At 59.4% G+C, this 15,744-nt stretch overlaps 4 protein-coding genes across 4 annotated transcripts; 3 read left to right on the top strand and 1 right to left on the bottom strand.

Moving 5' to 3' along the window:
• Positions 1 to 739: 739 nt before the first annotated feature.
• JDV02_008284 (uncharacterized protein) lies at positions 740 to 3,053 on the top strand (the record flags this gene model as incomplete). The annotated part of the gene is made up of 6 exons (XM_047989868.1): positions 740 to 774; positions 831 to 863; positions 946 to 987; positions 1,052 to 1,354; positions 1,532 to 1,759; positions 1,922 to 3,053. The coding sequence occupies 6 exons, from the start codon at positions 740 to 742 to the stop codon at positions 3,051 to 3,053; spliced, it is 1,773 nt and encodes a 590-aa protein (XP_047845873.1).
• A 114-nt stretch (positions 3,054 to 3,167) lies between these two features.
• Positions 3,168 to 3,488, top strand: JDV02_008283 (uncharacterized protein; the record flags this gene model as incomplete). The annotated part of the gene is made up of 1 exon (XM_047989867.1): positions 3,168 to 3,488. One exon carries the CDS (start codon positions 3,168 to 3,170, stop codon positions 3,486 to 3,488), a length of 321 nt encoding a protein of 106 aa, XP_047845872.1.
• Positions 3,489 to 8,395: 4,907 nt separating this feature from the next.
• On the top strand, positions 8,396 to 8,833 carry JDV02_008282 (uncharacterized protein; the record flags this gene model as incomplete). Its single annotated transcript, XM_047989866.1, has 1 exon — positions 8,396 to 8,833. One exon carries the CDS (start codon positions 8,396 to 8,398, stop codon positions 8,831 to 8,833), a length of 438 nt encoding a protein of 145 aa, XP_047845871.1.
• Positions 8,834 to 11,737: 2,904 nt separating this feature from the next.
• ssh4 lies at positions 11,738 to 14,537 on the bottom strand. The gene is made up of 3 exons (XM_047989865.1): positions 13,603 to 14,537; positions 13,235 to 13,540; positions 11,738 to 13,180 (listed from the first exon to the last, which is right to left on the bottom strand). Exons 1-3 carry the CDS (start codon positions 13,850 to 13,852, stop codon positions 12,225 to 12,227), a joined length of 1,512 nt encoding a protein of 503 aa, XP_047845870.1. The 5' UTR covers positions 13,853 to 14,537; the 3' UTR covers positions 11,738 to 12,224.
• Between the last annotated feature and the right edge of the window lie 1,207 nt (positions 14,538 to 15,744).

Raw genomic sequence — 15,744 nt, 5'->3', positions numbered from 1 at the left:
CGGTGTCCTCTGTGTGTGTGTGTGTGTGTGTGTTGCCTCGCGCCCCTCACCCGCCCGACTCCCCGTCTCCTCGCCACATACACCCTTCGCCTACCGTCTCGCCCATCCATCAACGCAACGCAACGCCGAATTTCGCAATCCTCGTTTTGGACGGATCAAGATAGTCAAAGCAGGAACAACCCGAACAGGCTGGTTGAGGAAACGCCCGAGGGACCGCCCATAAGCTTCCACTCTATCACGCCAACTCGACGCCCGTCTTCAAGCTTCGTGACCGACGACACCCCCATGTCTGTCCGGCTCGTGCTGTAACCTGTTGTTCGCAACCACCACGCTCGCTTTTCACAACCAAGAAGGAGGAGAAGAAGAAGAAGAAAACCCACAAAAAAGGCAAACCCCAGCAATCCAAAAACCACTTTCCGGATGCCCTGGGAGGCTTAGTCCAAAGAATCAAGAGGCGCCATATATCGACACGTCCGAGTCTCGAGTAAGCAGCCGTGTTCGAAGCCGCTCCAATCTAGACAACCGTAGCCGTCTCCAGTATTCGACAGCCCTACGTTCGCTACCTCATCACACTGCTTGCTGCTGTGTGATTGTGTTCTTCCGTGCGTCCTCATTGTCCTTTTTCTTCCGTGTCTCGGAGAGGCTGCCGTTCGTGTGCTGACTCGACCTTGCAGGCGCCTTTTCACTTCACTTTCCCATTCTCCAACCTCTTTTTTTTTTTTCGATTCTATTTCACAACATGGCCGGTCCCGGTGGTGGTCCCCCTCGCCGCAGGTTTGTTCCCCTCACTCCCCCGACAGTCCTGGGATTCCGCTGACCAGTGGTGACAGTCACACCAAGTCCCGCAAGGGCTGTGAAACCTGGTACGTCGTTGCTGGGAGAGAGAACCCGCCCGCAGCTCCTGAGTCTTGCTTGGAGTCTAACCCCCCGTGTTCTCGTCCACAGCAAGCGTCGTCACATCCGCTGCGACGAAAACTTCCCGCAATGGTGAGTCTCTTGTCTCTGTCCGCGCCAGTCGGTGGTAACAGGCGTCGGTGCTGACCGCTCGCAGCCGCAACTGCACCAAGCACAAGATCCGCTGCCCGTACAACGACGTACAGGTGCCTGACGCCGAGCGCTCCACGACGCCGGACAAGCCCGACCTCATGTGGACGCCGCAGATCGAGGCGGCCATTGGCGAGTGGCAGGCAACCGGCGTCTTCCCCTTCCCGTCGCTCGGCGTCTACCCGGCCCCCATGCCGCACATGTACCCGGTCGAGGACCTCCGCCTCATCTACCACGTCGCCAGCCTGTACCATCAGCTCGCCTCCATCGACGCCAACAACTTTACTCTGTGGACCCGCCACATCCCGACGTACGTGGTACTCGTCCTCGTTGCCTTGTTCCCCGTGCGACGGTCGTGCTCGTGCTCTTGCTCGTGCCTCGTGCCGTGCCGTGCCGCGTCGTGCCCTGCCCTGCCCTGCCCTGCCCTGCCTTGCCCTGCCCATCTAGTCACCCACTGACCATGATCTGCTGACACTGCTGCTCACAGTCTGCTGCGCATCGGAGCGACCACGCCCTACGTCATGCACGCTCTGCTCGCCTTCTCGGCCATGCACATCGCCTTCCTCACCGACTGTCCCCTGGTCGGCAGCATGGCCTTCGAGCACCGTGGCATCGCCCTGAGCGGCCTGCACGAGGCCATCAACTCCTTCTCGCGCGAGACGTCGGACGCCATTCTGGCCGCGTCCCTTGTGCTCTCGTGGCAGGCCACAGACTGGTAAGCCGATAGTTTCCTGCAGCGTGCCGTTGCGACTCCCTCGTTGCCTCCCCTGCCTTGCACGCACGCGCGTACGCATGTGCCACAGCGGCGGCGGCGGCGGCGGCGGCATGATGAGGAGTGAAACGGAACCAACGCCGGCTAACCGCAACACGCACACAGGCGCAGCTGGACCCAGCTCATGCAGGGCACGTCGACCGTCATCGACGCCATGGACGCCTGGAAGCACGAGTCGCTGTTCGGCGACTTCATCGCCGAGAGCAGCACGTTCCCCACGGCGCCGCCCTCGCCAGCTCCGGACCACCGGCCCAGCCAGCCCCGGGATGAGGATCTCGCCGCCTATCAGCGGACCCTGGAGCAGGTGCAAAAGGTCGAGGCTCACCTCAAGCGCAACAAGGAGGAGACGACGCAGGTCCAGCACCTCATCGGCTTCCTCAAGGGCGCCCGCAAGATCAGCCCTACGCTCTCCATCGCCGGCCAGTACGAGCGCCTCCAGCCGCTGCGCACCTGGCTCTTCTGGATGCCCGTCGGCTACCTGCAAAACTACCACGGCTCGCCCAACTCGCTCGTCATCATTGCCCACCTGTACACTGTCGCTATCCTCATGGAGCGCCTGTTCCCTGAGATCGGCGCCGCCTACTTTGGCAGCCTGTCCATCTCGCCCGTCGAGGAGATCGCCCGCCGCCTCATGTCGTACAGCGTGGCCGGCCATCACACCGCCGACGGCACCCAGCAGCAGACGCCCCTGACCCTCATGGAGTTCCCCATCGACACCGTCGGCGAGTTTCGCTCTCGCATGGGCTGGATCCATCCGGAGAGGACGCCGTCCTTCCCGCAGTTCAACCCGCCCAATTTCCCGACGGCGCGCGGCCTGGGCCTCGCACCGCCTCACTCGGCCGCCGACCAGCAGCAGCAGCAGCAGCAGCAGCAGCACTACATGCCCTACGGCAACGTCTCCTTCAGCTACAGCGCCGAAGAGATGCCCATCCTCAACAGCGCCTCCATCCCGGGCCAGGCCCAGCCACCCTCGGTCAGCCCGCTCATGCTGTCGTCTCCCTTCTCAAACCAGCAGTACCTCGGGATCCCGTCGCCCTCGTACCACGGCGCCTACAGCCCGGCCTCGTCCACCTTTGAAGGGTCCGTCGCCTACAGCGACTCGGAGGACTACTCGTCTGCCTTCGACCTGGCCGGTGCCGCCTCCTACGATCACGGCCATCAGCCGGCCATGCTTGGCGAGGCACATCGCAGCTACGGCGTCGGGTTCGTCCCTCCCCACCAGCCCGTGTGGATCTAGGCACACTTGATGGCGCCCCATGCTACACTCGCGGCTCGGTCCACCTCGCTCGAGGAGAAGAGACACAATCGGATTGACCGTTGACCGTCCAGGAACCACCTTTCGTCCAGCATCATGAGGCCGCTCACCACCACCACCACCACCACCACCACCCCGCCTAGCTACCCGCCCTCGGAGGACCCAGCCGCCTTTGCGGCCACGCTGTCCGCAGCTCCATCGCCTTTTCTCTACCCTGAGCAGCTCGGCATGCTTCCCTTGCCCGAGTCGCCAGTGCCCTCGAGCAGCACTCCGCACTTTGCGGCCCCGAGGCACCACCACCGCCAGACAGCCTCGGTGTCCTCGGGCCTGCACCCGGCCTCGCCCCTTACCCAGACTCCCCTGGTCCCGCCTGCGGACGTGCCGCACGGGCTCGAGGGCAAGCGCCGCGCCGACTGACTGGCGTTGCTGCTGCTACTTCGGCCACGCGATACCGAGCGAAAAGACTGCTTCCTGCTTTCGACGCCAAACCCCGTTTACCCCCCTTGTTTAATCGGCCTTTTTTGACTCTATATCTTTTTGCGCCGCTGCCTTGACGACGGACGGTCGCCATGTAATCACTCCTTTACACACTCGCTGAAACAAATCCCGCGGCGACTCTGACAGTTCAGCCTGTCTCATGCTCGCCCGCAACGACGCTCCTTTTTTTCGAGTTGACCTCGGACGACGATCCTTGCGATGACGACACATCGATCCTAATGTATTAATCGTTTAATACGCGACACTCCTTGCGATGATACCCCCCCAACCCCACATAACATAATCGACACTCCTTCATGATACCCACCAGCATAATCATTACTAGACACTCCTTTGACGACTACACGACTATATAGACACACTCCTTACGGACACACAGAACCAAGCGAGATCCCACACACATGGCGCCAGATGTTTATTGCACAACGCTAGAAGCGGCCTAGCCCGCGCGACTGTTGGTAACAGCATGGCGTTGCACGGAGTTTTTTGTTTTTTGTTTTTGCTCTTGGAAGTGGAAACCATCCCAGTCTGCTTTTTTCTGCTTTTTCTCTCCCGGATTTCTGATCCGTTGCGCGTGCATTGGGAATGGAGTTGGACTTAATGTTCGCCCCCGGGTTGTTGCCCCTGTGGCCTCTATTTGGTTTTATTTTCCGGGACCGGAGTTGGGCATGTGACCTGGAGGAGGAAGGATGGAGAAAAAAGAAGGGTGGTTTCGTTGCTGCCTGTCTCGACGGAAGGAAAGCCTTCTTGACGAACACTACAGTATCTATCTATTGGGAGAGGAGAACTGCAGCCACCGTGCCCGGGCAGGACTAATACACGATGCGCGCTCGCATACGATTACTGTTGAAAACATGAAGTGCCTCCTCGCCCCGTCTCCCCTCCCTCCTTCCCTTCTGTGAGTCTTTTGCCGTTCGTTTTAGGAAGGCTAGGCATAGATACGCCTTCACCGCGATGTCTGTACTATGCGGCATGGCGTCTGCGTCCTCGTTGATCGCCGCCTCCCAACTATCAGCTCCTCAATGGATCGACACCGCGCATGGCCAGTGCCGTCGGCGCGTTTCATAACAACCGGGCAGGCAGGGGACCCATCTCCCCTCCCCTGCTCTGGCTGGTGTTGTCGTCACTGCCCACCGCGATCCATCTCCAAGCGGCAAGCAAAGGCACGCACGCACGCAAGCACGCACGTCCACCCCTAGCTTAGCGGCCCCTACCCAGCCCAGCCCAGCCCACCGGGGGGGGGTTCACAAACCCACGACGTCGACGCCCTTCAGCCGCCCACCCCCCCTGGTCGGGAAGCTCGTATCCCGTAGCCCCCTCCCTTTTTTCACTCCGAACCCATGAATCGTCATTGGTCTTCTTATTTCCTCCCCCCCCCCGGTCCCCCGTGTCCCCTTGCCTCGCTCCATGGGCCGCCCGCGTTGATGGGATGTCCGTCCAAGAGAGCTAGGGTGGGGGTAACGGGGCGGATGAAAAGCACCATCAATGGAGACAGAAAAAGGACAACAATGCCATATTAGGGGGAGCTTTTGCTTGCTCGGCTCGGCTTGGCTTGGCTTGGCTTGATTGGGGCGGGAATTTAGAGACGTGGTGGACCAGGGGGAGGGCTTGCTTGCTGGGGGTGGGTTGTCGTCTATACGAGGTTTGGCAGCGCTGGTCTGGTCTGGTCTGGGCTGGGCTGGGATGCGCGCTCGCCGCCGGGGGCTGGGGCTGGGCTGGATGGCTCGCAGATACAGGGATCGAACTGGCGAGCGTGGCAGCGACAGGGGAGACAGACGGACGGACAGACAAACGGACAACGGCTTCAACAGGCAGCAGGCAACGCAACAGGCAACAGGCAACAGGAAAGGCATGGCATGGCAGGGCAGGGCAGGGCAGGAATATCCCAGCAAGACGCGGCGGGCCACCCCTTGCCATCCCGGTACGTAGGTAGCCTCAACTTCTATTTTTTTTGGCAACACAGATACGAATAGTGCCGCCTACGGATCTAGTAGTCACGTACGGCTTTCCTCATCCTCCCTGCGCAAGGAGGAGAAGCCGAGGGTGCAGAAATAGAGAAGGATGGAAAGTAAAGAAAGAAAGAAAGAAAGGGGTTGGATGACGAAACGGGTTGTTGCTTAGCGAAGAGCTGCTGGAGATGGGCAAAACGGGGAGGAGGGCCATGAACGAATCAGGAGCACGCCGAGCAGGTAGCCAGGGGAGGTGAGGGAGGGTGAGAAAGGAGAATCAGGCATGCCGGATTGGTAGTACGTATACTGTAGATGGAGGGCGAACCACTGGGTTTCTTTATTTGGGTCTGTGGTAGGTGGGGAGGTGGTACGACTGGGCTTTCGTTCCGCGGAGAGGGTGAAGGGCGAGGGAGGGACGGAGAAGGACGGAAGGTAGGAGAGCGTTGTGAATGGAGGATGAATGGATATTGGATGTCGTGCAGGAACATGGACTGGGGTGAGGAGGGGAGGACGTGAGCGCGTGCGTGGGCCGTTGACCATGCGTACAATGTATGCTGGGATGCTGGGGAGGGGGAGGGACAGGGAACGGGATGAGGGGCTAGTGCTACGGCTTTGGCTTTGGCTGTGTGTACTGACGGCGTGGAGGGGAGAGAGGGGCAGAGGTCTGCTGGGTGGGAGGGAGGAGGGAGAGGGACGGCTTTTGGGCCGTGGTGGTGATGTTGAGACGGGTGTGTCAAGAGAGGGACGTCGTTTGTTCACGTTGGACTGTTGCTTCTGCTGCTGCTTCTACTTTCACTTTTACTTCTTCTCTTTTTTCATGTTCACTTTGTCTTTAGCTTCTACTTCTGCTCCTACTTGTTTTGTCACTTCCATTGCTTTTATTCCCATGTCTACTCCTACATGTACTTGTGCTCTTCTGGTGTTTTCCACTCTGCTGCTACTTTCACCTTCTGCCGCATGGCTCATTCTATTCAGAAGAAGTAGCCTATTTTCTGAACGAGACGTGAACAGACCTAGCAAGCAAGCGGAGAAAGCAAGACGGGATGGAAGGCCCTTGGTCATAGGTTCATAAAACCCCAGGCGGGAGTGTTGTTGGAGCCTTTCACGTTATATGCTGCTGTGGGCTGGCAGGGAGACTCAGGCGTACACAGAATGGTTTGAGTCCGAGATGGCCAAGTAGTCGGTGTTTGGGTCAATTTCGTCCCTTTTCTCGCCGAGGGAGCCCTCCCCTCCCCGTCCGCCGTTTCGTGCGGTCTTCGTACATACGGTCTCCCAGTTGCTGCTTGAGAGCCACCCAGGACAGTACTTCACTCAGAGGTTGGGGTGCTGTGTATTTCTGTTGGAATCAATCTGAAGCGCCATGTTCGGTTTGATTTTTCTCTATAGGTATCGGGAGAAGGGCTTGCTGCCATGAAACTTTGGGAGGCTGGTTGTGCGCATGTTTGATATTCTGTCGTTAGTACGGGCGTTATCACAAGAGTCTGTATCTTGGGCAGCCGCGCAGGGCGAGGACCTGTCGGTATTGACTGGACTCGGACGCACACGCACAGCACATTCACCAATTGAGGGCCTTTCAGATACGATACCAACCATTTCTTTTGCCGCAGGCAGTCGTTCCCTTGTGGCACCACCTGGGCAGCAGAGTAGCTTGGTAGATAGAGACGCCCCTGACGCAGGCACAGCCCCCAATCGTCTCGTCCATACAGCCGTGTGAAGGGACAAGTCAGGATCCAAGCGCCGCGCGCTAGATTTCAAACGACGAACAGTCGCCGCATGTTTGCCGACGCCATCATGATGCAGGTAAATGAAAAGTCAACGATCTTGGGTGGGGGGGAGACAGATGGGCGGATGGTGGTGTGAGCACGTCAGCTACGCCGGGGCAACTGCAAAGCCCCCAACTGCGGCCAGACTTTGCGCTGCAACAACGTACCGCATCTCATAGCGTATACCGGGCCTAGGTCACACGCAAAGAGTACCAGGCTGACGGTGCTCGGGCGTACGGGGCTCGTCGAGTGGCACGCCCTGCCGCGCGCGCGCGGGGGCCAGAGCGTGGCCCCGTATGTTGAAATCAACATAACAAGATGCAAAACCGCCCCTCGACTGCTGCCTTTGCCACTCTGCCACGCTTGCAAAGCAGTGGTGAAACCATTCGGACACGAAATTTCTTGCAGCGGGAAGGCAACTCTACAAGCCTTCTATTGTTGGAGAAAAATGGTGGATAAAAACGCATGCAGAAAAGGGGGTCCCTGGCGGGTGGTGGTTCTGTGACTTGCTATGGATCGGTCATCAACATTACCTGTGCAGTGTCAGCGTGTATTATGGGCGAACCGCGATAACAAGCCGAGGCTAAGTGCTTGGATTGTTGTCTTTAGGCACCGCGGGTGCTGGCTGCTCCGTCTTCCGCAGACTTTTGCGACTTGACGCATCGACAGGCCACTATGAAGCTTCAGCTTGATGCTCCCGGGGCGCGGTTTCGAGATTAAATAGCCGAGAACCTGGACGTCACATCATGGCATAGGCTGTCCTCTGCGCTGCGCTGCGCTGCGCTGCATCTGACCCGTGCGCACAACATGACTGAGGCTTTCGATTCAAGACACCCACCCGTCGCTGTCATTCGGTGAGGGGAGGAGTTTCTCGTCTTTGATAAAGTGGCCAAGGGTCGCCACTCGTAACCTTACCTGTTGTTGGTGACCCGACAACAGTTGACGGCCGATGGTGGCTGGTTTTCCATTAGCATTTCTTTTGCACTTTATATGTTGCTTGGTTTCGTTTCGTGTATCGGCTTCGTCGTTTCTTAACCACAAGACTGGTATTTTCTGAACGGCACAATAAGGAAGCCAAAAGCGAAAGAGAGAAAAAAAGGAAAGAAAAACAGACATGAGGTTTTCCGTCGCGCTGCTCGCGCTGGCTGGCCTCGCCACGGCCTTGCACCTCATCGACAACGCCAACGCGGACGGCGTTGCGGACCTGGGAACGCTGCCCGAGGACGGCGAGGAGCTGGTTGAGAAGCGTGGCATCCAGCCGCCGCAGCCCGGCGACCCGCCGCCTCTGCGCTCGCCCGACGACAACGGAGGGGGGCCGCCGCCGCCGCCGCCGCCGCCGCCGAAACGCGGCATCAAGCCGCCGGAGCCGGGCGACGACGGGTCGCATTCGAAACGCGGCGACCCGCCATCGCAGTACGCCGACGACACCGACCCGGACACGATCCCCGACCAGGCCGCCATCGACAAGCTGTTCAAGTCGCGCATCTACGGCGCCGAGTTGGTCGCGGGCGGCTCCCTCATTGCGCGGAACCACCGGCCGGGCGCTAAATAGGTGTATCGTACGTGCATACTTCTTCTTGCCCCCGCCCGCTCGAACCTATAACATAGACAGCCCCTCCCAGTTCTCTCTCCTTGGAGCCGGCCGGTGCTTCTTTGCTCCCGCCTCTTTCTTAGACCTCAAAATGCATGACCCGGGCTACATGTAATGATGAAGATGACTGACTTGGGGGACACGAAAAACCCTTGCAGGCGAGCGGTAAACAGTGCTCTCCCCCTGGAATTGTAGGGACTCTCTCAACCCGTGACGCGTCGGGCGTGTTCGCACGCCGTCGTGGGTTCTTCTTCTGGGCATACCTCCCTTTTTTGCTAATGTATGACAGAACGACAAGTGCTGTTCGACGGTGTGCACATGGTACCGTGGAGATAAAGACTATGTAAGCCAAAGCGGCGTGCACATAAACCTCGTCCCTCCGCCTTTGGCGATCCCCGACGCGTTCTGGCAATGCGTGTCATGTAGCTGACGAGGGCACAAAACATCTAGGGAATATGCCAAACGACCCTGCCATCGCGACACCGATCGAGTTCGTGCCTGGTGTCTTCCAAGGCGGGGCAGCTGCAAAGGGGCGTATGGTGGTCTTGCCATGGTATACCTTTACCTTGCTTTTGAGATGCAGATAGTATCGAACCCGGCTCCGCAAGCTCATGAGTCCTTTTCAACCTCTTATGATCCAAGCCTTTATCGCTCGCGTATGTGTTGGAGTCTGCTATACTGTAGTGCTAGGCTTTTTTTTTTTTGGCGTCCTGTACCTGCTGGCCGGTCTCCGGCAGAGCCATGGTTCCTCCAGCACTCGTTGAGGAAGACAAGGAGCAGATAGCAGGCTCTGAAGCCGGTTGAAGCATGTCACCAAGACCAGTCTCTCCAAAAAGTCTCCAGAGCCTTGATTGCTCATCATTCATCCCTGCGAGCTCACGGCCGGTACAATACCAGCGGAGGCATATCAGCGCAGGGCCATGTAATCGAATAACACAGCAAAAAAGACGGTCCTCCCTCGGAGGCCTCTACGTGTCGAAATAGGCTGACTTGGTATCTGAGAGCAAGGTTTCCACTTGTAATGCGGGTGCTGGCTGCGTCTCGCGTCTAGGAAAAATCAAATCAGCGGCAGCCAGGGGCTTGACCTGACTGACCTCAACCGCGCCGGACACTCGCCGCCTACCAATGTGATGTGATGCTTCTTCCTCCTCCTCCCCCCTTTTCCTCTCTCGCAAGACGACACGACGGCTCCGTCTTGACCACATCCGTGCGATCCCGGCTCTCACCGTCGCATGCCGTGGGCTTTGCAAACCCGCACGCCGTTCCATTCGTGACGTGACCCTGCCTAGGTTATTCCTCCCTTCCGACTTGCTCCAGGATACTCAGCGGAGGGCGGCCGATCACGCACCCCTCCCCTGGCACGCATCACGATTTCTAGAAAAGAAACTCCCCTTTTTACGATCAACAACACCCCTCTTCACTCCAGAGAGCAGAGTCGGCTTTAGATCGACAGGCGTCCGTCCACCTTTCCACCCATTGCGTCGGCCCGGCCCCTCCTCGTTAAGCCACCTCGTATAGCACCCACACTGCGGCGCACCAACCCAGGGCCCGAACCCCCCGTCCCTTGCCGCCCGCCGACCAACGGGTGAAGATATCAAGGGCTATCGTCGTATTTTGTTGCTTCATGGGATCGCGAGAGGGCGGCCTTGGCATGAGCTAGGTGGAGTGCGTGCCACGGGCTGTTCCTCTCACACGCGACTACTAATAACGTAGGTTACGAATACCTCGCGTTCATCCTTGTCGTCTGGCCTGGCCTAGTTTTCCTGGCTGACCCCTGACTTTCGAGCAAAACACTACCTCCCAGCCTTGCCTCGGGACGACACCCCGGTCGTCGACGGACGAAGCCATCGAGGAAGGAAGGAAGGATTCGCCGAGAATGATATCCACTGGTGGCCGTCATGGGTGGCTGTAGCCGCGAATAGTGGAAAGGGGGGGTACATGAGCGAAGCGCCGGTGGTGGTGAGCCGGATCAACAGGGGGAAAGGGGGGAAAGGGGGGAAAGGGGGGAAAGGGGGGAAAGGGGGGAAAGGGGGAAAGGGGGGCGCGCGTGACGTCGTCTAACTTGCCGCAGCAACGTACTTACGAGAGCCCGGGGTGCATGTTCGCATGGCCACGCGCAAATAGCATGGCTGCGGACCGAAGCCCCAGCATCCGAGCGCGAAGGATGCCTTTGTTGTGGTCCTCCTGAGCTGTATACGCGACCTGACATCCGCCGGCCCGCCGGCCCCCCCTCTCCTCATATCCATGGAAGACCTCGGCTTGAAATCACCACCGTCCGTCCAGATGGGAGAGCACACGCACCTATCCAGGAGGTTTAGTTCCGTGTTACCAACAACTATCCCAAGCCCCCTCCCTTCCCTTGTACACCCCAGCCCCGTGCGGCGGCGGTGCTGTGCTGCCGTGACGCGACGCGCCGCCCGTGTGCGTCCTGGCCCGCTCCACGGGCTCCGGCCGCGGGGCGGACTGTTCTCCCTCTCTTGCTTGGCCCGCGCGCTGCGGCGCGGGCTTCGTCTCAGACAAGGCACCGGTGATCATAAAAGGGCGCAACGGGTACGTACGTTAGTACGTACGACAGCGGGGGCAGCGCCCGCGCCTTGACTCGACTCGACTCGGCTCGTTGCGCCCTCGTGCTTGCACAGTTTATGCGTGGCAGTAAGGCGAACAGGAGACTCACAAGGCAGACAGCACAAGGTCCGTCGGTTTGGTGTCACCTTCCGAGTCGGGCCCGCCTTGCACCAGATGGCCCGGCCGCTCCGGCACCGGGCACGCGGGCCCTCCCGGCGGACCCGGGATGCAAGCCCGGGAGCAACACCACACTCCATCGTCACGTCACATCTTCGTTATTGTCACTGAAGCTTTGGGCAGGCACTCATTTACGGCTCAACGTGCTCCCCTTGTTCACGCGGCTCGATAACTTGACATCAACAGACATATTCAGCCGCCGCATGCAATGCCGGCCATCCGCCCCATGCAGTTGCGCTCCCGAAACAAACAGTTGGCTCCGCGCAATCAAAGCGAGTGCATTCTCGTCAGGCAATAATGGGGTATCGCCCACCTCTCAACTCCATCCTGCCCGACTCCCTTCATCCATACAGCAGGTATTCTAAGCAAGCGGCAAAAAAGAAATACAGGTTGTTGTCCAGGTGGCATACGTGTAGGTGCTCGTTCGTGCTAATGAACAGTGCTGCTGCTGATCCTGATGCTATACAAAACTCCGAAGCGCCATCGCAAGACACTGCTGTGTCCGTTTTCCTTGGTAAAGACTTTGCCTCCGACCCGACTTTTTCACCCGTCACCGCCATGACGAGAGCTCGACACTCAGATGTGGGCGGTTTGAGAACCATGTTCTGCATCAGCTGGACTCAGAATCGCCGTTGCTGCTGCTGCTGTCCGTCGAGCTCGTGTCGGGGCTTTCCTGTCGGTGACGGCCAGCTCCGTCACGGACGGCGTCGCTGTAGCTCGGGACCGGAGGGTGTGGGTGTGGCGGCATGCTGTGCACGGGAACCACCGTCGCCGACGAGTCCCCCCGGTTGCGGTTCACCACGCGTATCAGCGGCGCGTCCTCGTCGCTGCTACTCCTCCGACTACCGCCCTCCTCCGAATGCGTTGGGCTCGCGTAGTCCGGTGGCGGGTTCGTCGCATCCTCTAAATGCAGGTGCAGCGGGTTGCCGGGGTGCTCCTCCTGCTGATGCACAATGCCACTGCCGCTCGGCTCGCCGTTGTCATCATTGGGCACCAGCTGCGCCAGAGAAATGTCCGTCGGGCTCCGGATGGGGCCCGGGCTCGTGGGAGGGAGAACTCTGAAATTGCCGCTGCGGGTGCGGCCGTGCTGAGCGTTGAGATGGCTGCCGCCGGGTTGAACGTGGTAGGGCGAGCCGCTGATTGACTGTCCATGCGGGCGGCCGAGGCCCGGAGCGACGCCGTCCTTGGTGCCCGTCTCGAGCAGTATACTACCCTGCTCTGAGCCGTAGGGCGGCGGCGGCGCGAGGCTGCCGGTGACAGGTGCCAAACCCCACTTCTTGACGTTGGCTTCGATGAAGACGAAGCCTGACTGCCCGAGGTTGACGTGCACGACGGCCGGGCCGTTCGCCCCTACCGCGGGAAAGAAGTTTTGGGCCTTGAGCCCGTGTACGACCTCTTCGAGGCGCTTGCCGTTGCGGGTGAAGAAAATGGCACCGGTCCTGGGCCGGTAGCCGACGCCAATGACGTCGCCTTGGACGAGATTTGGACCGTAGGGGGTCTTGCCGAAGGGCTGGTTGTAGTGGCGAGAGCCATCAGAGTGGTACGCGACTGAGTACTTGTGGTAGCCTGAACGTCGTCAGCATGGGCCCTAAATGTTCTCCGGGAAACGTGGCTACTCACCGGGTAGCCGAAACAGTGGATACGGCTTCGTCGCCATGCCGATGGCGAGCAAGGTGTTTTCGGGCTTCTCGTAGACCTTGGCCTCCCAGTAGTAGACGTCGTTTTGTTTGGGCACGGGCAGGTTGCACATGACGGTGCATTCTGAGTCGAAGAACTCAATCTCGGTGCGGGCCTCGACGAAGCAGTTGGCAATCTCTAGCTCAGGCTCAAACTCCCAAGCCGAGACGCCCTTTTCCTGTATGGCGAGGTACTGTGACAGCGAGATGTCGGTCTGCACGGACTCGGGAGGGTTGGCAGTGACGAAGGCTAGATGGTCACGTCAGCAAAATCCCTCTTGGGCGCAAGCAGAATGGACGGGAAAGAAATACCCTTTGCGCGGAGGTACTCTGTTCGAGCCATGTCATCCATGGTCTCGAGCGCCTCCGCCTCCTCCCGGGCAAACGCCTGCTCGTCGTCATACTCGCCGGGCCTGCCGAAGCGGTCCAGCAGGATGCGACCGGAGCCAGCGCATCCCGAAGCCCAGAAGATGAAGACGACGAGGGCGATGAGGATGATGGAGCCAAACGACGACACGAGGCCAATGATGATGCCGGTGAAGGCGGACGACGGGGCAGCCATGACGGTGGCGCCGTCGTCGGGCAAGGCAGGGCTCGAAATCAATGCGGTTGTTGCGGCGGGCTCGAATTCTGTCCTTGGTTCTATAGTGGTGATGGTCTGGTGGAGTGCGTGGCGTCACCGCCGCGACGGGAGCGGCTTGGCGCTTATCGCTGCAGGCGTCTAGAGCGATGGGCGGCTATCGATGGGGTAGAAATGCAGCGCGGTCGGGCGGCGTGTGTGCGTTGCGCGAAGGGCAGCGCAGTCGCGACGAGGGGAAGAGCGGCGATGCAGATGAGGGAAATGGATGGCTCGAAAGCTTCGCCACGTAGTTTTGTCGTCGTCGTCGTCGTCGGTCGGGAGCCCCGGCGAGGCGCGGGATGCGACAGGCGGCCAATAGCGGGAGGGCAGCTGAAGCCCACCCTCGGTCGGTTTTGGTCGTCGCCGGGAAGGCAGGGCAGCAAAAAAAAGAGCGTGAGCCCAGGGGCAGAAAGGGAAGGGATATGGCGAGGGGCGTAGCAGCCGTGTCGGTCGTGGTCGGAAGGGTAGGGGAGGGAGAGAGAGAGAGAGAGGGCGAATGCGAGGAGATGATGGAATGGGATGGGCTGTTGGGCGAGGGAGGAGGAGGCGGAGGAGGATTGAGGAGTGAGTGAGACGACGACACGACGAGGAAAGCGGGCACGAGGCAGGCAGGCGCCAGACAGCAGACAGACTCAACTAAACCAAGTCTAACGCCCTAAAGCCAGTCAGTAGAGATGGGGAGAGAGGCCTAGCTGAGGTAGTAGTGCGGTGCTGACCTGCGTTGCTGAGTGCTGCGTCACCTGCAGGCACCGCCAGTGGCCCGCCCACCGCCTGGAGCGAGCGGGCACTCCACCTGGGGCATCACTGAGGTGCCCGCTGGAGCCCGCCGCGGGACAGAAAATCGTGGATCCACTGATGCCGCGCCTCTGCTTGGGGGGCACGAGTACGCAGGCCTGCGACCCTAGCTGTTAGTGCAATAGCAGGTATGCCCTGCGCGAGGACTAATGGTGCGGCGGGGCAGGACATGTACTGCTACTACTACTACCGGGACCCCGGTCGACGATGACGATGCAGTGGAGTGATGGTGGACGCCACGAAGGAGTGACTTGTGGCAGCACCAGCCGTGGCAGAATGCGGATGCGTCGGTGCCTGTCTATCACCGCCGCCTCGCTGCAACCTGCTGAAACATCAGCAGCAGCAGCGGCGGCGGCAGATGCATCGATGACTGCTCAACAAATAGGCATTTTAAGGTTAAGGTTGGAATATAGGGCAGCACTAAAGGCGTGGTGAGGGCAGTAGCCATCTCTACAGGCAAAGTAGTTAGGTAGGTATTACTAACTCAGGCATTACTCGCATACTCACCTACAGTATACATTACATACACCACTGCTGGCTGTGCTCTGCTGGTGTGCGTGGCAGGTGGGTGTGTAAGCAAGCTTGGTAGTTTCCAATGGCCTGAAAGAGCACAAGCGTTGAAGTGCCAGCACAATCACGTACGCACGAGGCATGTAACTATGTGATTGCTTCATTCAAACCTGTTTTACAGCACGAGGGCTCACGACCACGGCCACACCAACGAGTATAAAGTACAGACTGCACTTTGCGCCCCCTCCTCCTCATAATCATCAGGGCACTCATCGCAGGGGCAGCAGACTCTCTATGCACCTGCTCATTTTCCACCAGCCCGCCCGCCCGCCCTTGAAACAGCCCTGACGCGGCTCCTCCATCCGAGTTCCAACTGAGTCGAGTCGAAATTCGGCCCTTGCCGATCGAACCTACCAAGGTACTACGCACTGAATTAGTTGGTACGTTAAGGTACATGGGTACGGTGGAACAGCTGCAGCAGCAGCAGTAGCAACAGCAAGGGTAGGTTCATAGCAGGTGGCATGGATGAC

Source organism: Purpureocillium takamizusanense, chromosome 8, assembly GCF_022605165.1.
Source record: "Purpureocillium takamizusanense chromosome 8, complete sequence".
In the NCBI taxonomy this organism is placed as follows: Eukaryota; Fungi; Ascomycota; class Sordariomycetes; order Hypocreales; family Ophiocordycipitaceae; genus Purpureocillium; species Purpureocillium takamizusanense.
Note: the sequence above shows the minus strand (reverse complement) of the source record. Positions and strands in the feature narration are given on the sequence as shown.

Excerpts from the sequence above, each read along its gene's own strand:
- ssh4 (XM_047989865.1), bottom strand. The coding sequence starts at position 13,852 with ATGGCTGCCCCGTCGTCCGCCTTCACCGGCATCATCATTGGCCTCGTG. Across the intron at positions 13,541-13,602 it reads AGAGTACCTCCGCGCAAAGG|CCTTCGTCACTGCCAACCCT; the intron begins GTATTTCTTTCC and ends GTGACCATCTAG. Across the intron at positions 13,181-13,234 it reads TCCACTGTTTCGGCTACCCG|GCTACCACAAGTACTCAGTC; the intron begins GTGAGTAGCCAC and ends GACGACGTTCAG.